Genomic DNA, 26,946 nt, shown 5'->3' with positions numbered 1-26,946 from the left:
CCCCAGCCTCGCTCAGATGTGAAATTGCACCTTGGTCGACCAAAAGGGGGCACATGTCTACGAATTACACAGACTCTGGTAACTCAGTTAATTTCCCTCTCCAAGAAATGGTTTAAAGACAAATAAACAATAAATAAACCGGATTATAACTCACAAGGTACTTTATAATAATCCGAATTATAATTACCCTATTAAGTTTAGGGTTGCTACGACTTGACACCTCACTCGATAAAATCGGTTATATAATTTAGCCTACATGAGGTTACAAATGAATTACCTACTAGTATACTTACAAACCCTAATAGACTAAATCAAATTTCTTAATCTACCATTTATCTACTAGAACGCAACAAATTTTCTTGTAATAATATTTATAGGAAAATAGATTCAATTAAAACGTACACCATACAAATAATATGTAAGAAAAAGTGTATTATCAAAAATATTATGGTATTTACAAATTTAATCTGCTGTTTGTCTATGGATTTGGATTTGAACAAGGTTGTAGTATGATTCGTCTACGTAACACCGTTGTATATTTCATCAGAGTCATTCATCGGCGGGGTTCTTGTATGGGGTTTACGGTTTTCAGTCGGCGCATGCGGGCCGGCGTGGGGAGAGCGCGGGGCGGACGATAGACGCGTGCGGGGCACGGGCGCGACGGAGGGGCGAAGCTCGAATATTTCAGGCGTCCAGTCGCTCTGGCAATTTAGTCTCGCTTGTGACATGAAAGGGCGCTATCCTTTACACGCATCACGGTGCTTTGAGAAATGCATCACCATGAACAATCACAAGGCAACGCGTGCAATGGTATGTAAACATCTTATTAATTCTCTTTCAGTTAAACGTTACATTTACCTTCTTATTTCAGGTGATTATTACACTATTACGCAAAAATATCATCTTGCAAATTGTGTTATTTAATATTCTAGTAGGAAAAACTCATTCTATACAATGATTTATACAGTCATTTAAGTGTATTTTAATATTTTGTTGCATATCCATATTTTTTAATATGATCAACACTTTTCATATTTTCATTAAAAAAAAACATAAAATTTATCTATTAATAGACCTATAATAATACAACATAAAATAAAATAGTTACAATTTTTAAGTTGACTTAAAAAAGTATTTTGTTCGTTTTATGGTATGACTCTACCGATTCTTGTAGATCGCTGCGACTGAAAACAGTCAATATAATATGTATAGGCAACTATATCCTTGACATCATCATAAGAGCCTTGTTACCTTGACATATTCGGGGACTACAATATTAAGATGAATACACATTTACGTACTAATCTAGCGTGTGCCATCTTTTACCTACATCACATCAAATAGAACTGTAGTCATACACTGGCTTATTCATCAAATATTCGTATGACTTAAGAGGCAGTTATCTATTGGTACAACTGAAAGCAAACATTTAACCTAAAGTGTAAAGTATTGAAAACAGACGTAAAATGTTACTCAGGATCGATTATGTGAATGAAATAGTAATGAAAAATGAAGTAAGTTCAAATATGACGGTTGATAGAGATGTATAGAAGAATACTGTCCCGACTCTCTGTAGGAAAAGGGTACAACGCAAAAATATTTTTCTAACTAATATTAAATGCGAAAATTTAGATAAATGTTTGTTAGTAGGTAATTACAAAAAGGCCAAACGGATTTAGATCATTTTCGAATAGCGCATAGGATACTAACTACTAAATTATGTTTTTTATTTTATTAATTCCGCGCGGAAAAGTAATTGCAATCAATAAAGCCGTAGACATACAACTTAACTAAATGTTTTTTATCACAGGTATCAAAATGTCCTTGTCACGTGCCCCAAATTACTGTTCTAAGTTCTCTTAGACCAAATGTATATGAGAAATACTAAATAATAAATCAAATTATTACGACGATTTATCTAATTTAAGTTTATTTTGTATGAATTTCCTAGGGTTGTAACCTTGATGTTGGAATTAGTCAGATACGTGAAAAATTCATTGTTCTTTTAAAATGAATCAAGCGTTACATACAGTTCAATTGAAATATTCTAGCAGCAGCCTTGAATTTGTGCGGGTTTCCATTGCTGAAATATTTGTACAAAAACATTTTATTCAAAGGAAATGTATGAGTCTTCATCTGTCAATACTTACATTTGACAAATGCGCATCATCTTCTTTTCGTAACTACATATTACTTCTAACTTCTTATCGTACTAATATTATAAATGTGAATGTTTAGATGGATGGATATTTGTTTGAAGGTATCTCTGGAACGGCTCAACGGATCTTAATTAAATTTTGCACAGATGTGGAATATAGTCTTGAAGAACAAATAGGTTCATCATTAAGTTTTGTTTTTAATTCCGCGCGGACGGAGTCGCGGACAACAGATAGTCTGAAATGTTAAACAATCATCATCATATATTTTAATCTTTAATCAGTTGTATCAAGTTGTATAACGAATAGCAACATAAATCATTATTATTAAACACCTAGCTATTTCGATGTATGCAATACTAGCTTTTGCCCCAACTTCGTTCGGAAGGAATTAAAAAAACTTAGTAGTCTATGAGCTATCCAAGATCTATCTCTGTGCCAAATTTCATCCAGACTTGATAAGCCATTTTGGAGTTATCTGCTAACAATCCATCCAACCCTTTTTTTAAACTGTCATAATGTGATTAAAGTATAAAAACAGAAAAAAGAAAAAAATCCGTTATGTGTGATTACCTTGGTAGTAAACGGACGAATTTAAAAAAAAACCCTGAACACCCTTTTTGTATTAAGATTTAAATTCCATTATTTTTCCAATCAAAAATTTAGATAATAGTTGTAAAGATTCAACAAGATTTAATTTGTAATTCCATATTAAACGTTTACAGATAATCAATATTTGTTATCATTACATCAATAATGATATCGTAGGTCGGTGTTCACAAAACGAATTTAATGTATCTAGCATAATATTGATAGTGTAATCTCATTCGGAGCTTAGCCATTAATAAGGACATTGGTTAATACCTATTTACTACGGTTTTTAGTGTGCTGTGACGAGGAGAACTTTAGTTATGAGTATATAATAGGTCCAGGATAGGATGTATGGATTGCGTGAAAGGTGATATGATCAAGAAGGAAGTGACGACTTATATGACAAAAGGTAAATAGATATGGAATACGGAACCTGGTGCGCCAATCTTACGTGAGTGTGATAAGGTTAGGGAGATGATGATATGCCTATAATGATGACTTAACAAGAAAGTATGGATGAAAGGAGTGAATTCGGATATGTCGGCTAATAGAGATTGTGTACATATCTGAGAGACTAGCTGTCGCCCGCGACACCGTCGGCGCGGAATTAAAAATATTAGTAGCAAGTGTTCTTCCAGACTATGTTCTATATGTATGCTTAATTTCATCGAGATCCGTTCAGTCTTTCTAGAGACAACTTCAAACAATCCATCCATTCATCCATCTAAACATTCGCATTTATAATATTAGTAAGATTAGTAAGAAATATGTACAATATGTATGTACATATGTTGTGATAAACCAGATTAGAACAGTTTTTCTCTAGATTATATTATTAGACGACTTAGAAATAGGTTTTACGTACGAATACGACTTCTTCCTAATCTAGTAATTTAATTTTCTATTAATTAGGATAAATTTCAGTCCGAATATCACGTCCTGAAATAATCAACTTAGTGCTAGAGCACAGTGTAGCGTGCGAGATGGAATATAAGTGACCAACCTTTTAATATGAACATGGCAAGATTTTATCCATTGATTTATTTAGCAGCTAAACTGATAGGAAACCAAAATAAACTTGGAGTACAATCTGCTATAATTTGGCGTTTTGTTTTCATGTCTTGCGTTCCTGTTAGCTTCGCTTCCTGGCTTTCGTGGCTACAAGTGTTAAGAGAAAAAAAAACTATTAAATAAGTCATTCATAACTTACTAATATTTATTGATAAGATAATGTTATCGACTAAACACTTTCACGGTTCTTCCATTTGCTAATATATCTCTGTTATATCTTTGTATCATATTGAAGTTTTGTTACCGCACCAAGTTTTGTGCTAATAAGCGATTTGAAATTTTCAATAAGTAGCTAAATAAAGCCGGATACATACTTTCAGTTTATGAGATGTTGTTGCTATGACTATAGACCACAGAATACTTTATGCTTTGCATATAAAATAATCTGTTTTTTGTATATATGTGGTATATTTAGTGAGCAAAGGGCAGTTTTTTCTCCCTTATTACTATCTAAGATTACGATATTAATATTTTGCAAATGTTTTCAATTATTATATACAATGAAAAGCTAACTATATAGAATTTTTGCTGTTACATATTTACTTTAGTCGACTTAAATAAATCACTTTTATCATAACGTAAATGAAATATGTTAAAGATATAATCCTAAAACGTTTTAACATTTAAAAGCTTTGGAATTTTCATTGTAAGCTTGAATAAATAAGGGTACAAGAAAGTTTTACTATATAAAACAACTATTATGTGATAATTAAGTCTACATTTTAACGAGCTTTTAAAACAGAAACAAAGTTCTGTTAAAGAAAACATTTTTTTTATACCAACAAAGGAATATTCAATCATTTTCCAGTATTTTTAAACTTGAATTTGTATTTTATCAAAACGATTTTAGGAGTCGACAAAAGGAGTATTTAAAGATGTCAATTACACTTTAAATACTCTGCGTACTACTTTAAATAAAGTGGGTAATAATAAGGATCGTCCCAATGATGGACATTAATTGTCGTAGTTTGAGTACAGAGTGACTTCGTACGGATCTTTATCTCAATTTAAATGTTCCACTCAATTATCCCTGAACAGTGAACAAATTTAGAAATTAGAAATAAAAATAGTATTTCGAGTAACTGATATATTTTTTTTATGTAACAGAAAAAACATTTTTTTTTCATTTTTGTCTGTTCGTCCACAAACCGCGTTTTAGTGGGATAATCTCCGAAACAGCTGAACTGACTTTTAAGGAATGGTAGCTGAAGCACGCAGGTAGTAGCATATAATAGGCAGGCAATAGCCAATAATATTCCCGCGATCGCTATTATCGCGGGCGACTACTAGTCTTCATTTTTTTATTTATAAACTTTCTATAGTAAATTCACAAATTAACGACTTTAAAAACCTATAATACGCACTTTACTTTCCTTTCATAGCGACCATTACTATTATTATTTACATGAAAAATATTAAAATTATATAAAAGTTAGGATAAATTAACATGGAAATATATTTGGATACCTAAGTAAAATGAAAAGTGTTTTTTCGGACCTCTTATAATTCTTTTTGCATTAGAGCAAGGAATATATACATATAATAAAGTCACAATCTGGGTTTCTAAGAGCAATATCGCCGACAAAGACAACGATAACGATATGTTTTATACAGAGATTTTGGTCTCGGCAATCACCGGCTAATGAAGTACTGTTCGTGCGAATCACACAACGCTAGCCTTCTCTTGCACAGAGATATATTATTAGAGTTATCTATAAAGTATAAAAACTGATACGATATAGGTTCAAGGGAAATGACTGCATTAAGAAATGCTTGAATTAAGAGCTCTGTTGTACAGACGCTGGCTGGTAGATGTCATTGAACCAATCAATGACCAATGCCTTCCATTTTAGATTTACATCTTGGTTGTAATTATCGATACAATTATTTTTTAATGCTGTCATGGTTGAAGCAATATGTAGTTAGGTTTTTAATATAGTTTTAAAAATGTTTATTTATAATTTAAAAAATTTCTTATATCTTTAAATGAGCAATTCTTGTATATATATATATATTGAAATTATATATTGATTATTTTTCGCCATTTTCCATCTATCACGTAAATCTTCACAATTACTTGAAATAGGAATTAAAAAGTTATATATTATTAGATTACATTGGAAGTTGTTTTTGCGTGTTTTAAAACAGTTGGTTAATTTAACAATACGTTTGAAATAAAGTTTGTTTTTTAAACGTAACTCTGACACGTGGAGTACAAAATGGCCGCCGACGCCAGCTCGTTGTAGACTAAGTCAAAACAATACCTTGTTTAGTATTTCGTGTGATAAGAACCAGAAACCAATTGAAAAATTCCATGCGATTCTTTTGGTAAAACGATCCAATGTAATTTGGGTGTAAATATAAAAATATTGCTTATATAAAATATACTTAAATTGGAACGTAAGCCGTTAATAGTACTATAACAAATAATTTGCGCGCTTGTATCTATTTAAAATGATATTACTCACTGTAGTATTAGATGACTCGATTTATAATCTACGATTCACGATCTATCAGTTTATATGAAAGTAACTTTTTTTAAAAAACATCGTGATGCAACCTGTACAAATCTGAGAAGAAATTCTAAAGATATGTGTGAAGTCAACCAATCCGCACTTGGCCAGCGTGGTTGACTATGGCTTAATCACCCTTAACTTAGGGTAGGCTCCGAGCCCCTCGGTGGGGACGTATAGTGAGCTGATGAAATGCTGATTTAAATTTACTAATATTTCTTGTAACAGTACCAATTAAGCTCTAGGCTTGTGCCATGATATGGTTTAGTATACATATAGGATAGTTTCGAATCCGCGACTTAATCGGATGTCCGTATGATTAACCATTAGGCTATTGGCGCTTCATTTCATCGCGAAATTGCGATAAGGATTTAACAAACACTGAAAATGAGATATAAAGTGCTAAACTAATAAACGTAATCTATAAACAGTTCTTTTTGTAATCATATTTCAAAGTATACAATCAATCAGGTCACTAAAACAAGTAACAATACAATTTCGTTACTTGCGGTATAAAAGCCCCGGTAATAGATAGACGTTTTTATTTACATTAAATCTATGATCAAATATATTATCATTAAATTCCATCACGTAGAGTTATTTACCCTTGACTATTTAAAAATTAAAACGAAGAATTATACTATGCAAAAATATCCATCGCCATAGAACAGATTAGGTAGCTCCTTGTGTCTCGAAATATTTATCTTTAAATCATTACCGCATGTTATCAAACTTTGGAAATACACCCAAGTGTATTTTGCAGGATCAACCTATTCATTTCGTGTTTTAGGTATACTGCAGTATTTTAAATTTTATAATATCGGTAATAAAAGCATTGTCATAAATTGAGTCACATCGGTTCACTTTATAGCGTTAAAGTCCTTTATAGGAGTGATAGAGATTAGATAAACACAGTCTTTGACTATAGAGAAACGGACTAAAATAAAGATGATAATTATACATTTTCATATAACGTTGACACAAAATTGCAATGTTTTTATGAACCCATACTAATACGAAACTTACATAAAACGAGAACACATGCAATCATGCTTCGAAGTTATTGTTCGTATTAAAATATTAAATAACTTATCAAACGTATGATATTAACTTACTTTTCGATGGAGTCGAATGAGCTCTCTTGACACGTCCTGCCTGTTAAAAGTCAAAGAAACGGTGAATAACGAGTAATTTTCTTAATTTTAATTTCATATGATCCTAACAACTTCTATCGGTTTTTTCTTACATGAACATCTCAGCAATAGTGGACCGTTAATAAAGGTAGGAAGATAATAATTTTAGCTAATTTAAAATCTACAACACGGCCTAAGATTTATTTGGACCTAAAGATATTGGTACGTGTCAAAATTACAACCAAAGCAAGCATGAAACTTGAACAAAAAGACGTTATCACGCTTATATTGTAAGGTATGGAGTATGAATTACCGAGACGTCAAGCTTCAAGGTCAACAGTAGGGCTGGCAATAACGTAGCAACGCCAATAAGCGTAGACCCCGATCACGAAAAAAATGACAAGTGACTCGACTTACCTTCTGATGGTAAAAATAAAAAACCCATGTAAAACACGTAGCGCAAATATTATGGAAACTCGGAAAACTTGTCCAACCGGTTGAGTCGGCAGCCCTAGTCATTTCGAACGATACGATGAATTTCTAAAATATACCGTAGAATTAGTGCTTCAACCTTTTCACCGACGCTGGTTATTGCGTAACTACTAATGACGTAGTATTTTCACCACAATTGTCGCCCGACTAAAAGCATAAGTCCTGGTTAGAGGGCGTCTTAATCGCCTCCCATTAGAGCACTTTTCATTGTGTACATGATACTTATTTTCGTGGACGGACTATACGATCAAAAGTGTGATTAAAACGTATAAACCAATTAAAGTAATATCGATAAATACAAGACTCCAATAACTTAAAGATAACTTTAAATAAGACGTTGTTTAATTATTAAAAATTATAAATAATATTTTCTGTTAAAGATAAATTAAATTTTATCAATGAAATATAAAAGCGGTACTCCAGTTCACAAAGTGAGTGGTTTCAGCTGTGACGCATGCGTGGAATATATTGATTTGTTAGAAGATGGCCTTTGCTGCTGGATGTTAGACTGGGAGGAAACCTTCGAATAACTTCGCCTCTTTCCCTTGTGAAGGTGACCTTGGATAACTTCGTAATTGAGACACAATGATGACAGCCTAATTGCACTCCAGTCATCACTGGCATAACTATGTTAATTGATACTGAAGTATTGTGTTATGCCAGTATTATTCCAATCATTTGTAAAAAGAAATAACATCTAATTTGAAGTTTTATCTGAAAAATGGGTTCCTTGTCTCATATAACTACTAGCCGTTGTTCCTTATTTGTTAACAACAAACTATAAATCCGCACAATCTATGCTTTTTTTCTCTTCTTATTGATTTTTCGTTTGAACCTCCTTTTAAGTTTTTCATGAATGGCTATCTCTATCTTATCTTTCTGTCTTACAAATGCGAAACTTTAAATTTAATGGTTGGATTGATATTTATTAGATGGTTCCTTAACGGTTCAAAGATTTTTTATAATAATTGGCACATATGTAGAAGGTAATCTGGAAGATCACATAGGCTACTTACTATTTTTTTTAATACCACGGGGACGGACTTGATAGTAGACTTCTTAAATCTCTGTTATTTACTAAAATAACTTGGTGCACACTGCCTATTTTATAGGTCACGGGACTTTGGTAATTAAACGGACAGTTATATCGGAACATCTCACGACTGTGTCTAATTATATAATATCGTTAACGTAACGTTTAAAATATGCTATAGGTGCGTAAAAACATTTTATTGGCCAATTTCATATCGTCCAATTATAATCTTAATGTTTTATATATATTTAAAGAGATATCTAAGAAGCCGCTATGTACGAGATTTTATTGGCGCCATTCCTATTAATTATATTACATAACTATGCCATTCGTATTATCATACTTCATGCTAGTATTATAAATACGAAAGTTTAGATAGATGGATATTTGTTAGTACATATCCTCAAAACTGCTTAACGAATCTCGCTAAAATTTCACACAAATGTAGAACATAACCTGGAAAAACACATGGGTTACTTACTAAGCTATTACTTTACTAACTATTAACTTATTTAAGTCCGCGCAGACGAAACCCAATCAAAAAGCTAGTGTTTTATAATAACTTGCCTTCGAGGCTCATCGTGGCAGTTTGTAGGTTTAGTAGTAATAATTTTAACTATTTCATTTGTAATTATATTAAATTATGTTAACTTCACATTCTGCATAACTTTGTCACTCAAGGAGTCCCTAAGTGATCACTTAACCACTTCAAGTATGAAAATAATTTCTAGCATCAATATAAGTATTGAAACCGCAACGTTAGAAAAGACAAATTGCAAAATAAGCTGTTATAACGGTTTTATTAAGCGCATGTAAGTGTGCAATAAAACGTATTTGACAAAATTATATTTTTACTCACGCTCCTAATACAATGAAATTGTTTTTGTATTTTATCAAATAAAATAGTTCGCCTACGTGTGTGTTTTGTATACTTCAATTACTTGGGTGAAAATCCTACGCGAACTGCAAAGGTCATCTCAAGGACGCAGGGGACTTTCGTAGAAGCAGTGTTTTCTCTGAAACTACTTCAAGGCCATTCACCCTTTTATAGACTCCATTTAAAATTGTAGTTGTTCTCGTTCGGAATATTTCTTTATTTAGATATGTAATATGATAAGAATTGCAAACGAAATAACGAATGAATGTTGTGAAATAAGTTTGAGAGAATATTGACTATGTAAAACATCCTAAGTGTTACTGCATTAATAAATTTTAACTAGATTAAATATTCCGTAAAAGGACTGACGTGTACATCACATAAGATAGGCTGCAGCAAATTCCACATACCTCTTAATAAACAAGGGCAGTACGTTTAAAATATGGAAACTTAGTCTTGGCAATTAAGATAGGAAAGTATGTGATTTAATAAATAGCTAAATAAAGCAAAAATATTTTAGTTTTATTGGTAGATTGACTCAATACTGCAAACTAGACAATTCAGAATATATGTCAAACATGGATGCCTCGATTCTAAAGTTTTAATTTACGCTGCATTTATCCGACATTGTTTCATGTGCGATGTGATTGATGGCGTCGTGCTGACAATGTGTAATTATTATATGTATTACAACGCAAATTATATGTATGGTTCTGTTACTTAGTTACCTATATACAGCTAGATTCATAATAGTAGCATTTTTTTTTTCAGTAGAGAACTTGTAAAATTATGACCAATATTCTCGGTTTAATCAAACGATTTCTGATTATTCAATAAACATTAAATCTTTTCTTTTGAATGAAAACAATTATTTTTTATTCTACGTTGGCATTGTGATGACATTTAGACATCGCTGCCACTCGCCCCCGTGGGTGTGATATACAGCTAATGTCGTAAATGTTTGTGGAGTGCTTTCAGGAACTCTTTATCACGAAAATGATTAGTCTGTCGTGTTTAATTTTATATTATTTAAGTCTTTAATAAACGAAAAAACCAATTAAGCATTGTCTTAGTGGTAAAAGACTTTAAGAACAGGAATAAGCGTCTTAAGTAGCTACTTTAATATCAACTACGATAAATATCTTTAAAATGGAATGCATTGTTTTTGAACGATTTACGAAACTATAACTTATACTTTCTTTAATATACGTAAACGTATAATGTAAGCTCATGAAAATCAATGTTTATGAACATTTGAACATCATTCGAGATTGATTTGTGGAGCCAAATTAATTTCGTTTAGCAGACATGTCGAGATTCGTAATTGGTACAGGACGGCTCATTACGAATGAACAGTATGTACATTAAGACGTCAAGTTTCAACACCAACAAGGATACGATCGAAAAAGAGTTTATTGATCGTAAATAAGATTCAATTTACAATGAGATATCGCTTTAAGTCTCGATTGAAACGTTGTTGATGGGTAATAATAACGCGGCCGGAGCGGCGGCGGCGTGCGCTCGCCGATTGATACAAGTGCCAAACAATTGCCACGTATCGGCGCGGACGCGGGTCACGTTACTGCACGCGTTTCAGCTAAAATTAAACAACCTTCTTATTCGAATTAATTTTTATTCTATCACGTATCTTTATTGTATCGCATCTTCTGATCATTCGCGGAATCGTAACGAAAATATGGACCGTTTTAACCCAGGAGCGCAAGGGCTGCGGAAGCCAAGGTGACACGACAAGACTTAAAGGCGCACACGTATCAAACTGAAACTTAGGTAAAATTTAAACGTCTTCACACACACAAAACCTAAATACACAATACTCATTTTGTGTGTGTAGGTTTTTGATTCGACAAGTATAGGAAGAGAGGACGACAAGGAAGAAAGTTTAGAACTTATTGATTGTTTTTATTTGGCATAGGCGAAGTCCCGCTTCTTAAAATTCAAAACATATTCAATTTAGCATGAAATTACTTTATGAAATAGTGTAAAATCCACCTACAAAGATATCTTGATCAGTAATGAGTCATTACTGCTGTTCAATTCGAGTCACTTACTTAATTAATTACTTACTTAATTATTACTTATTTAATTTAGATTCTACTCTTCAAGTGATTTGGCCCGTGTTTTATTTACCACTGATTGCCAACGTGAAGTATGTAAGTGGTGTAGACTATCGGTTACTTAATTAGATAATTAAATAACAAAACATGTTGATACAACGATTTTTTTAATATATTCGAATATGGATAATTCGAAACTAAGACAATAAAATATTGTAATTTTTTATACAGAAAGCTTTCTTCCTGTAATTCTGTTTAAGTAATGCGTCAATAATTTATGGTTTTGGGGAGAACCCGATATAAATAAAATAATACTAAGAACCAATTGCTTGATTTTAAGGAAATATTCCAATAAAATATTCGTGATTTTTCCTTGAATTTGATGAATAATATGTTATACTTTTTTAACAAAAATATTTATAACACGTTATGTAAGGACAATATGTATACTTAAATTAAATATATTAAAATATTTTTTTCTTGACACCTATATAATACAGAATGCTTATATTATGTAGATGCACATCATCAAAAGTTCGCGCCACAAGCGCATTGCTAAATTTGATAATCTCAATGCGATAAGTGGTTGCGAGTAAATTATGAAAGCTCAGGTGTTGAAGTTGGATTTGCTCGCTCCCATTGATCGGTGGGCGGGCGGCGCGCGGAGTGAGGGCGGGCGGTGTGCGGTGCGAGGGCGGGCGGCGCCCACGTGCTCGCTATCGCTGTGCCGCGCTACGTCGTGCCTGGAATAGACAGTCTGCCCCGCGCCACAGCCACGATAACTGTTTACGTCCTGTTTCTTACTCTTTAATTAATCTTAAATTAAAGTGCTCTTATTAAAGTATAAGTTAAACAAAAACATCAGTGAAATAAAATAAAAAACAGATTTTTTACTACTACTATATATTTTAAATAAACGTGCCAATTCCTTAAAAGTGAAAATAACCGTATAAATTTTTTATACTAAAATAATATCGTGTAAAGTGCTGCCGTCAAACATTTTAGGTGATTCAAAGGTGAATGTGTCAGTTTGCGACGTTGCGTTGTGTTGTGCGCCCGATTCGTTGCATTTGTAGAGATCGCATCGTAGCTCGGCCGCGGCGGGCTCGACTGCTGCGAAACTCGATATTTATTTAGAGTGGGGCGAATAGTTGGCTCGCTGGGCCCGGCGCCGGCGCCACAGCGGCGGCAGCGGGTGTCCGCGCGCGTGCAATGCGCGACAGGCTCGCCGCGCTGCTGCGAGGCTCGCGTCGATGCGGTGCGGACTCCGCCAACACGGACAAGCTACGTAATGACACTTACGCGCCCGTCCTCGTCTTCTCCGATCAAGGTATACACCAGTGGTCCCACTGCGAGCGACAGATGATCGTCTCAAAAGCAAGCCAATAAAATTCTCTAAAATCTCACTATCAACATATTTGTCAAGGAATGCTATTTGGATAGAGCCTCGTCTTCAAGCTATGGCCAAGTGTTGTAGAAGTAACAGCAGCTGTAGCAAGGAGGTTGCTTGTAGAATAAAGACGTGTAAGGGGACTCTTAATCTCCATTTTCTTCTAAAAGTAAGGAGCTCCGTTTTTAGCATTTTATTACTTTTAACTCTCTTAACCATTTCACATTCTCTGTTTACTCTTGCAGATGTATATGAGAAGATAATTAAATTTTGTATGTACAAAAGTTATGGTTTTGGTTCCACTATTTCCAAGAGCTCTATTTATAATACAATGTTCAATAAAATACAATTCTAATGTTACATTTTATCGCACCTAAACAATGGAACAGTCTGCGGTCGGGCGGTTACTGTCCTTCGACTCAACTACTAAAGTAACTATTAAACCGAATTTATTATTAGAGTTTAAAAGAAAAATAACATAAAGATCTAAAAGGTTTTCACTTTCATGGATTCACGTTTCGCGTTACTTTCGCTTGTAAGGGAATTAGTCACATGATCAACGATTTAATGGCACAAATAGTTTTTCATCATCTTTTTTATCGAGGTAAATAAAACAATTGACAGTTAAAATTATGTTCGACAAAAATGAATTGATATCCTTCAATTGTGTTACGAAATGCTTACAATTAATTAAATAGCAGTTACAATGTCCACCGACAACATTGGATGATATCCAGATGTCTAGAGCGCCCTTAATTAATCTTTCTTAATTTTTCACTACACGCTTGATAGATTTACGAAGAGATAATTGACAATGGATAGATTAAACAAAATTTATAAAACATACTGATCGAAACAAATAAACATATTTGGAGACTCGTGTTCTAATTTAGATATTATTATCAAATAAATAAAATAAAATCTGTCTAAAAGTTCATAGACCACATCTGCGAAAATTACCTAGCCTTGGAATAGCGTCATCGGAATACACAAAAATACGTAGCCAAAATGTACCGTAAATATATGTTTAATAGCAGCAAACTAAAGGGTGTTTAGGTACCAGAAAGTAGGGTTCTAATTGAAAAATTAATACGTAAATACACAAAGCTATACAACATTATAATGATGCTTATATTTCTTGTGCTAACATTAGTATTTGTCAATGATTAGATAATTGTTAACACTATTGATTTGTGTAACAATTTTTTATTCATTGTGTAAAGAAATAAAACATGACGTGCGTGGGTTATTACGAGTTGTGCACGTGAGAAACGCCGCGCTGCGTCATTCCGTGGACTTGTCTATAAATCTAAAATATATTTGCAAACAATTTTTTTACATTTAACATCGGTTAATGCAATTTTAAGATCGATACGGAAAACTACACATTAAAGAATAAGACATGTTTCAGATATGAAACATTTTATACTTCTTAAATCATAAAATCAAGAGAAACATTCGCGTGATGACCTTCAGGTTAGTTGTGACCAAATTATAATTTTTACAAATATGGGATAACATTAATATAAAAAACGTTACAATAAATGTTAGTGGCAATCAATGCATTATAAATATTTTAAAAGAACGGCCGCTTAGAATTTAACCGCGTAATTGTCAACATTTGTGTTTGAGAAAAACTGGAGATTGTAAAGAAAAAATAAGGCAAAATAGATTGCCTTGAACCAAATTGATCTCACATTTTAAACACAGTCTAAACATCGTAGTAATTATATGATTGTAACTGAATCCCAAACCCAAATGTTTGAAATGTTCCAATGCGTCCAACAATGTTGAACTAAGAATACTAAGGCGGTGTGGTGTACGTGATCGTAGGCAGGCGTTGTTTTGATTACGTCGCATCCGGCGGTTTCAGGTGACATCAGAGCTTCGTATATGACTCGTAACATGAACCTTGTAACTGCGCTTGCATATTTCACGCTAATTAATTTCGATACATATGTAACTAATATCAAATCAAATGATCTGTAGCACCCACAGACGCTGTTGGTTACTAAGGGGGATTATAAATAAGTTGTTTCCCTCTGTTGTTGTATTTAATATTGTTAATAAAACGAGTTTTGTTTATAAAACAAATGTAAAATTACTGTCAATCATACTAAAAATGTTGAGATGTTAATACTAAACCGCCGTCTTATGCACGTTATCATAGAAAGTAAAATATAGTATTATATAAAACGGGCTAAGCCAAGTTGACAATATTTATAAATTCAAAAGATAAATAAGTTAATGGATGCGTAATTACAACTTTAATTCATATAATAATTGGTTAATTAAATAAAAAAGAATTAATTCGATAGACACTTTGGCACTCAAAAACTTTCTGTTTTGTTGCACTATCCGATTAAAATTGTATCGTGGCATAAGTTTAGATTTCGTCTCTGGCCTTCAATGTCGATGTATCTATTTTTCGCTACAAAATACTTTTTTGCGTTACATTTTTTCCGCGTAGTTCTCTGAGAAAATGATAGGATTAATTTTATATTACGCACTTTTTTATGTATTTTTAGAGTTGTCTCGACTCATTGTATAACCACAACAAATTAATTCATTGGATTGTAGAAATCACACCTATTTTTCGTAGAAATTTGTCGCATTATTTGACATAAACTGCAAATATTCGAGAGTTGTTTAATAAGTAAGCAGTCGTTTTGTACTCCTTACCTTCTTGTTTATTGCCATATTAATGAAAAATGTTCATTATTACGAGCAGAAAAGGATTTGTAAGCGGGCGTGGCGCCCAGGGCGCAAGGAAAGGAAAAAAGGAGCATCTGCGATGGAAGATTTCCTCCTACTTAAAAAAAAAACGGGGCGCCGCAAAAATCTCGAGCAATGCACCGGAAATATTAAAACCGGCTCTGTCTGTGAGGACTTCAACGCGGTTTGGCAGCCCTATACAATTAGATATTATTGGCATGGAATGTCATTTATGTATTAACGTCAGATTTTATTACGCTTTATACATAAGTACATACCTACATACGCCATTCAATCAATTTGAACTATAAAACAAATTGAACATGTTCCATTGCTGAATTGAACACCATCTTGACACGTATCTTTGCTTTGGTGTTATTTCGTAAAGCAATTTTAATAAAATTACTTAGCAAGAAAAGTTGAAATCAGTAAAAAAATAATAATTATATTACATCATCAAAAATATTTGTTTTCCATGTGTTCGACGCAACTCTTTTTGCGCTTCGTATAGGTAGAGTTTTTGTTATAAACAAAAATACGGGATTTACTCATTTCGCAAAAGTAATTTGTGTAATCTAATTCCTTCAAGAAAATTTTATTTCTAATACAATACGATTATAGCGTGTAAAATGGTCTATAATTTATATTAATGTTTTAAATTCCACGATAATTTTGTTCCGAATTGTATTCAATTGTGCGCAGAATAAGAATAACAAGTTGGCAAAGATTGTGTAATTAACGTGTCTTTGATCACGTACAACAATACCGCGGCAATGTTTCAATTTAATTTATTGCTATTAAATATCACAATGTACAAACAAAACAGACGATACCTCTATATTTTTTAAAAATAAAAAAAAATATGATTCAATTTGTAAATTTAACCTATAGTCACATTAAAGAGATGTTTGTCGTTGTTGAATAGTGCCTTATTGACCAATTATTAACTCTATGTACGGCAGTAAAATCCATTATTCTAAGAAGGTAGTATATCTGTCTTCTAGTTAGCAAACTAACCATAATTAGATGCACTAAGAGACCTTACACGGCCGACTGATGTTACACAAAGATGTATTGTTTCGGAGATGTTCCGAATACATGTAGCAACGCCCAGTGAGATATCATAATCTTATGAGCATTCGGGTCGTGTTAGGATTTTGTATCATATTTAAGGAACCTAGGAGCTAAATAAATCTAATTATAAACTTACATTTTCTATGCTAAAAGCCTTACAAAACAATATATTGTTCTACATTGTACGAAACTTGGGTAATTCTTACAGAGTAAAAATTTACGTATATGAACTTTTTTAGGATTACCACAAAGTTTCACCAATCGTTTTTTCAGCAGTGAACGCTTCCTCTAATTCTCGTATTAAGCAATATTAGACTGTATCGTAAGTATTAAAAGGGTGTTAATTGTGTGCAGGGAGCACACGCGAAGGCGGAGTGGTGTGGCGCGGCTGCTCCGGCGGCTGCGACGCCGAGGATGGAGCGGCGGGCGCGCTTACCGACGGGAACCTCAACCCAGGAGACAAGGTACGCTGACACCGCACATTTCACGCTATAAATTCATTAGTTTTTCTAAAGTTTCATGACTTCGCTAAAGCGAAGCGACTGTTGTCCATACACATCTCCAAAACGGTATCGACTATTTTCCAACATTTAACTTTTCCTTTTAAATTCATAGAAAATCTAATTAGTCTCTTAAATTTTTGCAATGTTCTTTTATTTTGTGTAAAAATTTAATAGGAGTCCAATGTAACTGCAACATGTACATATTGAGAAAGAACACATAGACAGTTCTAATTTAAATGACAAGTGTATAGATATATTATTTAATTACAGCTAAGAACAGCGCATTTGCTTAGTGTCATTTTTTTGCAACTATAAGCTATAAATGTAGTTCAAACAAACACGATTGGATTTTTATATCAGCAAAACTTTAAATTATATTTATTATAATTGTTACACAAAAATTACAATACAATTTAATATGCTAGTTTTCAATATGAGTAATACATGACTTTTTCATTGGCGTAATCATTGTATACCTAACCTCAAAGTGTCCGTAGAATATAAAATTAAGGAACGTTTCCAACATCGAGAGAACCGTTTAATATTTTGCCGTTTAAAAAGAAACTATAAAATGTTTGAAATTTGAAATTAGGTACTCTAATAGAGTTGTAAGTGATAGTTAAATAAAAAAACTCTACAAAGATTAACATCGTACTTGAAAATAACAAGCACTCAGTCGTTTGCAGAGCAGCTATCTAAGACAATAGATTAAAACTTGGAGCTTTTAAAAGCTTTGTGCTCAGTACTTAAGTACTCTTGATGAGAAATGTTTGCAACTTCTAGCAGTATCTTTTATTTCATATCTTAGATGTGGGCTTGAAATAAATATTTTTTTTTCATCGTTTCTGAAAATATTAAAAAAAAAACTTAAATTCGTAGAAGCCGTGAAAGAATAACTTGTTACCTCTGTTTTGTCAAAGATAATGACGGGGATGACGATTGTATACAGGGGTTTTGGTCTTCGAATGTCACGGTAGGAATTCTAGTTAAAAAATTAAGTTGTTTATTTTGTGTGTAGTTGGAGGGGTCGGGCGCAGCTCCGGACGACCCTGTTCACCTCAAGAGACGGGTGGGACTCTTCAGTGGGGTGGCTCTAATCGTCGGCACCATGATAGGTAAGTTTATACACCATTTCTTTAAATAAGACACTATGAAATCATCAGTTCAGAGAATAATTTATTCCCATCGGAGAAAAATCAATTTAATAGTTTAATTGTTTGTTCAAAATGTTGCTTTATTTTTTAAGTACATCAAATTTATCCTATAATAATTAAATTCAAAATTTTAATGCAATAGCAAACATAAAAAAAATACATAATTTAATTTTTAAATAGCTAAAATTTGTAAATAAACGTATCAGTTAATCATTGATATTCAACAATTAGTAAAAATACTTCAAACCGATAGAACGTGCCACGTTTTGTTTGGTAAATCTCAATTTTTCTCATTGTAAATGGTAATGATACAAAAAAATTGTTTCACGTCGAGAGAACCTATTTATATACTTGTCCGTGGCGAAAATAGATAGGCCCTCATATCTGAATCGCGAAACTTACGTTATCACCGGCGAGCGGTCAAAACGACCTGACGCATTTTGCCGCACCTCGTTTATTTGGCTTTGGTTTTAATTGCGTAACGAAGCGTATGATATCCAAAAATAAATTATTAGAGTCTATCGCTTCATTAACCTCTCACTCATTTAAAATTGAATGTATTATAAGTAAGAAAGATTGTATAAATTAGATAAAATTAAAATCGAAAATATTGATAATGTAAATGTGTAAATCTGTTCTAATAGTAACAAGTATCTATTCTGAACTATAACTAAATTATAAAATTGTAGTTTGTTTTTTGTAAAACTAGACCTCAAACATTTTGTTTGTAACGATTGTAAATCTTATTTTACTCAGGATTTTACAAGGTTGTCCAAAAGACGCATGAACGACGTCATCTGTGATGACGCCTATGGTAATTTATTACAAACACCCCGCGCCTATATGTAAACGACTACAACTTAAAAAACGGTAACACATTTTTGTTTGCGAAGTGTTATTACACACTAGGTCAAATAGCTATATATAAAAATATTTGTTTAATATCCAATATTGTTTTATCTCAAATAAGGTAGCGTCTGAAAATCTTCATGATTATTCGAATCTCATAGGAAATACAGAAACAAACACTTACCTACTAAAATACGAAATATAATTTGTCATAAAATCACAAGTCGTTGTCCCGTAACATAGTATAAAATTTTTATACTTGTACAAAACAAATTAAAAATCTCGTGACTGCATCATCATAAGGCATTTCTGTTTAACTTAACGCGACATTTTAAGTCTTTATTTACTTCTCGTGATAATTAATAGCCATAAATTGTTTAAACATATAGTCATAATATTTGCTTACGTAAATATTGACTCGATATCTGTTAGCTGTAGGTATGGTATGTAGATGTAATTAAAAAAATAAGATCATGTGCGAAGTCAGCCTTGACACAAACTTTATTTGTGTAAAAAAATAACATGCGCATGCGGCGCTTCACAAGATTATTTGCGTCAAACAATTTATGTCCATAATCATTCTTATTATATACAATTAATAAAATTGAAGTGTCTATAATATCGAAAAACCATATTTTAAATCTTGTCTGTCCCAGACTTTTACTGGAACTTGGCTTATGTCTGTAAGAGTAACTTAGGTTTTTTTTAAACAGGTAAAAATTTTATCATTGATACCGTAATAAGGCTGTGTAAATTCCTATCTTGTTTTCATTGGATTTCCTCTTGTCATTGAAAACTTTAATGAATGTAAAATTATGTAAGACATTAACGTAATTTTTTCCAGGCTCGGGAATTTTCGTCGCGCCCTCTGGGCTCCTAGAATACACGGACTCAGTGGGCATTAGCTTTATCATATGGATGGCGTGCGGCCTGTTGTCGCTACTTGGTAAATAAACAGCACCTATATATATTTTAATAATGTTTGATGTATGTATAATGTTATGTAAGATCATTGGTAAGATCAGTTCGATCAGATGGAGCGCAGCGCATTGAACGTAGTTAATCTATGGGTCTTATGATCCTCGTCGTATATTTTTCCGATGTTTTCGAGATAAAAAAAATACATCTTGATACAACCTGCACATATCTGGGATGCAATTAAAGGCGTGGATGCACATAATAACCGTTAATTTAGGATCGAATCGATTCCCTTTGGTAGGAAAATATGTGGTGGTTTATAGTTTTAAAATCGAATCAATTGTGTCAGGTGCGCTCGCGTACGCGGAGCTGGGCACAATGAACACGTCGTCGGGCGCGGAGTACGCCTACTTCATGGACGCCTTCGGGGGACCACCTGCGTTCCTCTTCTCATGGGTAACAATTTAAAAAACTAAAGTTTAGTTTTAAAAAACTAGACGATTAGATTTTCGTCTTTATTTAACCAATTAAAAGTAAAAATGAATTTTTGTTTATAAGGTAGCTTTGAACGTAATCCTTATAACTAATTGTCGTGAACTATTGGCAGGTATCGACTTTGGTGCTGAAGCCGTCACAGATGGCTATAATCTGCCTGAGCTTCGCCAAGTACGCTGTGGAGCCGTTCGTAGCGGAGTGCGAGCCGCCGGGCGCGCTTGTCAAACTCGTCGCCGTTATATGCATTGGTATCAGTTTTATACAAGTAACAAATAAATAAACTAGTGCCCAGAGATTATACCGGATTTTATCGCCCCATATACTATGTTTTACACTTCAAAATTTCACTACCGATAGTGTAAATCCACGGTTAGATGTTGGGTTATTGTCCAAAGGTGGTAATCCAAATTGTTCTTATGAGGCAACAATGAGGATGTTATAGGAAGGGTTTACATGCCATGTGGTATAATTGAAATGTTTCATGTTACAGTAATGATTCTGGCAGTTAACTGCTACAGCGTGAACCTGGCCACTAATGTGCAGAACATCTTCACGGCGGCCAAACTAGTGGCCGTCCTCATCATTGTGTGTGGCGGCGCTTACAAACTTGGATTAGGTAATCTTTTATACAAGTTTAAATTGATGTATTTAAAAGATCCCGAACCACCCTCAATTTTACACACATTTCACTTAGAAACCATTCATACAGAAGTAGTGGGTTTATGAATAGAAGTTTTTAGAAATTCGTTTCTTTGGCATATTCTTTTAAATTCGACATTTCTGGGTCATTTATCTCGTAGTTCATTAGATCGCTTTACCAATTCTACACAGTTTATTTCATAGTTTTAATTAAAAAAAAACAAATACCATTAACTGACATTCACTAACAATCATTAATAAACAAGGGTTGCCAGACTAGAAATCAAAACTACTTATAGATATTCGGAGAATCTGGCCACCCTAAGAATCGTGATGTAAACTAATAAATACAACACCGCGTCACAACATTAGAGATCATGTTATCATAATGGGATGTAAATATATAGATAGAGATTGACAGCTGGTTGTGTCCGTATGGTGCAGGTAATACGCGACATTTACAGGAGCCCAACTTCGCCAGTAGCAAGGCGACTCTGGGCAACATCGCCATCGCTTTCTACAACGGCCTCTGGGCCTACGACGGATGGAACAACCTCAACTATGTCACCGAGGAAATTAAAAACCCATCCAAGTTAGTATATAACCGTCCATCTTATATACAGACTTACATCGCATTAGTTTGTCATCTGATTGATATTGAATATAGAGAACATTCTTTCTTGTAAAACGTAGCGACACTCTGCTTTAGACATCATTTCTTTCAGGTATGATTTTTTTAAATCATTTCGGATGTAAACTTTTGGTATTTCAATCTGATTTTGTGTTACAGATACATAAATTATAAAAAAATGATTAACATAATTAAATTATAGTATTAATATGAATTAAAAATATAAAATTAAATAATATTTTTAAAAACTGGAAGTTTATATCACCATACGATTTCAGTTGTGAAAGCAATCCTTTTTCAATTTCTTGCCTTCTATCCACACCGCTTAGGTGTTTATGCAAAGTGGAGTCAAACGCGGTGCATATTTGCTATAAGTTAAAAGTTGGCAGATGTGTTGCCAACATTTAAGACACAGGAGGGGACGCGTACAAAATGATGATGTAATGTTGCAGGAACCTGCCTCTGAGCATAATAATCGGCATCCCGCTGGTGACGTTGTGCTACGCGTTGATGAACGTGTCGTACCTGGCCGTGATGTCGGTGAGCGAGATGACGAGCAGTGAGGCGGTGGCGGTGACCTTCGGCAACCGCGTGCTCGGCCCGCTCGCCTGGCTCATGCCCCTCGCCGTCACCATATCCACCTTCGGTTCTGCAAATGGAACGCTGTTCGTTGCCGGAAGGTAACTTACAACGTTTACAAATAAAACATTTCAATCATTTGTCCTTCATGTCAGAATATAGATAAAAAAATGGAATCGATACTTACATAATATTTAAGTAAGCGGGTGTAAAATGCGCTATCGGTGACTGTAAAAATGTGAAGACGATGTTTGTAATACAATGTTTCGAACAGTAAGTTGTAAAGGTATCGTTTCTCAGGTTGTGTTTCGCGGCGTCGCGCGAGGGCCACTTGCTGGACATTCTGTCCTACGTCCACGTGCGCCGCTTCACCCCCGCACCCGGACTTATATTCCACGTAATTTTCTTTGTTATTTAATATGCATGAATAAATTTACAAGAAATATCTAAAAAACATAAGTATTCAAACTACAAATTATAATTAAACTAGATAATCACGTCGATTGTCTATAGCTAATATTTTAGTCCACTTATGTTCCGAAAACTTTCAATTTTAACTTCACTTCGAATAAGAAATAGTCTACATGTCTGTAAAAGAACGCATTTATATTAACAACATTTAGGCGTTTTTTTTTTGGATAGGCATATACTTAAGTTATTCTTTAGCGCACATGTGATTTATTGTTGCTAGTCGCTGATAGCGGTGGCGATGGTTCTGTACGGGACGATCGACTCGCTGATCGAGTTCTTCTCGTTCACGGCGTGGATCTTCTACGGCGGCGCCATGCTCGCGCTCATCGTGATGCGCTACACCAAGCCGCACGCGCCTAGACCTTACAAGGTATGCATACTTTGCACTCGCAGCTCATACACAGAATAGTTTCATCTATTTAGAGGATTTGTAGTATGAACATCTGTAATAATACACTCACACACACATATTTACATTTATTTCATATCCAGTGACCATTTTCTGTTACTATTTCGAAGCATTATATCTGAAAATATTATGATATGTTTTAAAAGATCAAATTATTCAAATATAAAGTTTATAACAGACTAGGTCATCTCTTCTTTATGACTGCAAATCACAAATACAATTAGATATGTGATGGCTTTCCTGAGGTAGGTGGGTAGAAGTGTACAAGTAAGTGTACAAGTGTAGATAGAAAGTGTAACTGCGTGCAGGTGCCAGTGATAATCCCATACATCGTGCTGCTGGTGTCTGTGTACCTGGTGGTGGGGCCGGTGATCAACAAGCCGCAGTGGGAGTACCTCTACGCCACCGCCTTCATCCTCACAGGCCTGCTCGTCTACGTGCCCTTCGTCAAGTGGTCCTACTCCCTGCCCTTCATGGGTAAGATCATTATATTAATCGTATGAAAGTGAATCGCAAACGAGTGTCAGTGCACGAGTAAAAACAATTTATGTACTACTTCCTGTTTTGTTCCTGTTTTTCCAGGCTATGTATATGTATGTATTTATACCAAATTTTAGCAAGGCAACTTGAAACATTTATTCATATATGCAAACACTCGTATTCATAATATTAGTTAGATTAGTTAAAAGTAGTCTTACGTAGATTATGTTTTAGTTAGGCTTCCTAAACAACTTCCTATTCCTATCCTTTCTTCCTATACTATCCCACTAATGGAGTTAAAAAAAGAATAACATTCCTTCTATTATCTTTCGTAGCAAATTATTCGTTCAATTTTATATCCGTATCGGCAAGTTATTTTCAAAAGTGACGCTTTTTAAAGTTTATAATTAATGACAACGTTTTTTTTCTCTAGATAAAATAACGGTTTTCCTGCAAATGGTGCTGGAAGTGGTGCCAACATCAACAACATTTGAATATTGAAAAGTCTCAGCTCGACTTTAAATAGCATTTTTTTTTTCGGAATAAATCGCTGTTATTATTTATCTGCATAGTATATGTTTGCTATTTTATTATTATCTATGAAATGCAGGTTTTGCGAATTGTTACTTTTGATTAGTTAATATATAAAAAAATTATAGTTAGGCATTTAAAAAAATGAGTTTGAAATTTTGTTAAACCTTGTCTTCGATTAGTTAGTAAACAGAACTAATCAATTTAAAGTTATATAAATTGCCAAAATGTAATTGGACGATGTCTCAAGCGCGTTATATCTAAATTGACTGAAATAGTAAATATGTTCCTTTCAAAAAATATTCGAAATTTGTTAAATGAAAAAAAAATATTATTAAAATCGGGACAATTGAAATTCATAGAATTTATTTATCCAATTATTATTCTAACTACTAAACACACTCCCGGAACGCAAAGTAATATTTTCAAGATTTCAAATTTACCTATGTATTGTTTTATTCGTTTTATGGGAATTAGAAGATATTGTTTAGATTGAATCTTAACTAGCAATAAAATATGTAATATCGAATTTTATTTTTAAAGTTTTGTATTCTTTTTATGTTCTCAAATTAGGATTTAATAAGAATTGTAAGCCGACTGGCAATCTTTTTTTAGACAAGTAGTGTTTCATATGCCATTTCATTAGTTTGCACGAATCATTCCTGTTTGGTCAAGCTGTTTCGAGATTTAGGCTTTTTTACTACAATTACAGCAACCCCAGGGAATAATCTCGAATGAGCTTGTACCATTTAACGTCACTATGAGTGATTGTGCTAAAACTCATAGTTAATTAGTTCATCTATCCATTCATAGACAACCTTAGTTTTTAATCTTTAACTGCGTGTCATATTTTGATTCAGTTTGTTTTTATCTACGATATTAAAAACTTATAAAGGATAAGTAACAGATATTTATTGTCTTTTAAATAAAACAATGCTACTTCCATCATTTTCTTCACACAAATTTGTTGAAAACGTTGATTGGAATCCATCTTTACTTTAATTGAAACTTGTTCAAGTCTACCGATGCTTTGTTTTTTTTTTAACGAAGGACAATCAAAAATCTGTTTAAATATCCTATTTTAAAGACTAAAGCGTGTTTTCTTTTTATAATTTATATTAAATCTTGTTAGCGGCCGAAGTCTGCGATCGGTAAATATTGGTCCTATCATTCCTTACCGGGGCAGAAGTAGGTTGCAAAATTGTTTTTATCAAAGATATTTTCATAAGTGACATTTTATAAAATTTAATATTATCTATGTATGCGATTGCGATGCGAAGCAAGAAATTATCTATTTTGGTCCCGAGCATAATAAAATCTATAACATTTCAAGCCGGCGAGTTTATTAATGTGTAAGTAATTTTGGGCACACAAGTACACACCCAACTATGTGATATTTGTTTAAAATAACGAAGGGTTTTATTTTTATCTACATACGAATTTCTTGCAATACAAACATCTACCTTCAATACATACTATCCTATGTACTTATGGCTATACTCTGGGAGAAAACAAAATTATTTAATGTTATATACTACATTGATTATTTGAAATTTTAAATAAAGACAACTGAAAGTTCGTGTGTGTTTATTTTCCATGTATTTCTTGAAGAATTACTTGTTACTGTTTCACATGTACATTATTGAGCAACATTTTGCCTTTCACGATTTTTTATGATCAAATGAACTTTTTAAGTATTTTTTCCTGTTCAAGGAATTTGAAAGCAGACGCGAAACCGTTGAATAATTTCAGCAACGCTCGAGCATGTTTTTGGGAAATAATATGATATAGAAATAAAAGTAAATTTTCCTGAGTACTAATTTTTTTACTAAGTGCAGGTTATCGCAAATTTGCCTGTTTTGGATTGGTAAAAGGAAAAAAGATTAAAAATACACAGATAATATTCAACAGTTTATTGTTGTCATAAAACAAAGATCACAGATCTTTGAACGTTCCAACACCATTTAAAAATATTTTGGCTACGCAATTAATATATATTTATTTATTGGGTAAATATTGTCTATTTAAAATATATTAATATTCACGATATATTCATACATACATATCTACCATAATATTTTTAAAAAATTTAAGTCAAAAATACACTAACCAATATATGGTCTAAAAGCCCACCCCATCAATTTATAGAGCAAATAAGTGTATTTAA

At 33.2% G+C, this 26,946-nt stretch overlaps 1 protein-coding gene across 2 annotated transcripts; it reads left to right on the top strand.

Moving 5' to 3' along the window:
* Positions 1–605: 605 nt before the first annotated feature.
* LOC106117378 (b(0,+)-type amino acid transporter 1) lies at positions 606–26,349 on the top strand. Of its 2 annotated transcripts, none has more exons than XM_013311664.1 (13): positions 606–810; positions 17,475–17,584; positions 18,642–18,738; positions 20,471–20,572; positions 20,894–21,000; positions 21,152–21,287; positions 21,530–21,655; positions 22,123–22,270; positions 22,762–22,989; positions 23,189–23,285; positions 23,580–23,729; positions 24,077–24,245; positions 24,682–26,349. In XM_013311664.1, the coding sequence occupies exons 1-13, from the start codon at positions 771–773 to the stop codon at positions 24,747–24,749; spliced, it is 1,578 nt and encodes a 525-aa protein (XP_013167118.1). In that variant the 5' UTR covers positions 606–770; the 3' UTR covers positions 24,750–26,349. The 2 variants fall into 2 exon arrangements, with proteins under 2 accessions (XP_013167118.1, XP_013167117.1); XM_013311663.1 differs by lacking the exon at positions 606–810 and adding an exon at positions 12,854–13,271.
* Positions 26,350–26,946: the final 597 nt, after the last annotated feature.

Source organism: Papilio xuthus, unplaced genomic scaffold (genome assembly GCF_000836235.2).
Source record: "Papilio xuthus unplaced genomic scaffold, Pxut_1.1 DF827680.1, whole genome shotgun sequence".
NCBI classification, from domain to species: Eukaryota; Metazoa; Arthropoda; class Insecta; order Lepidoptera; family Papilionidae; genus Papilio; species Papilio xuthus.
This window is presented reverse-complemented; position numbering and strand designations above follow the sequence as displayed.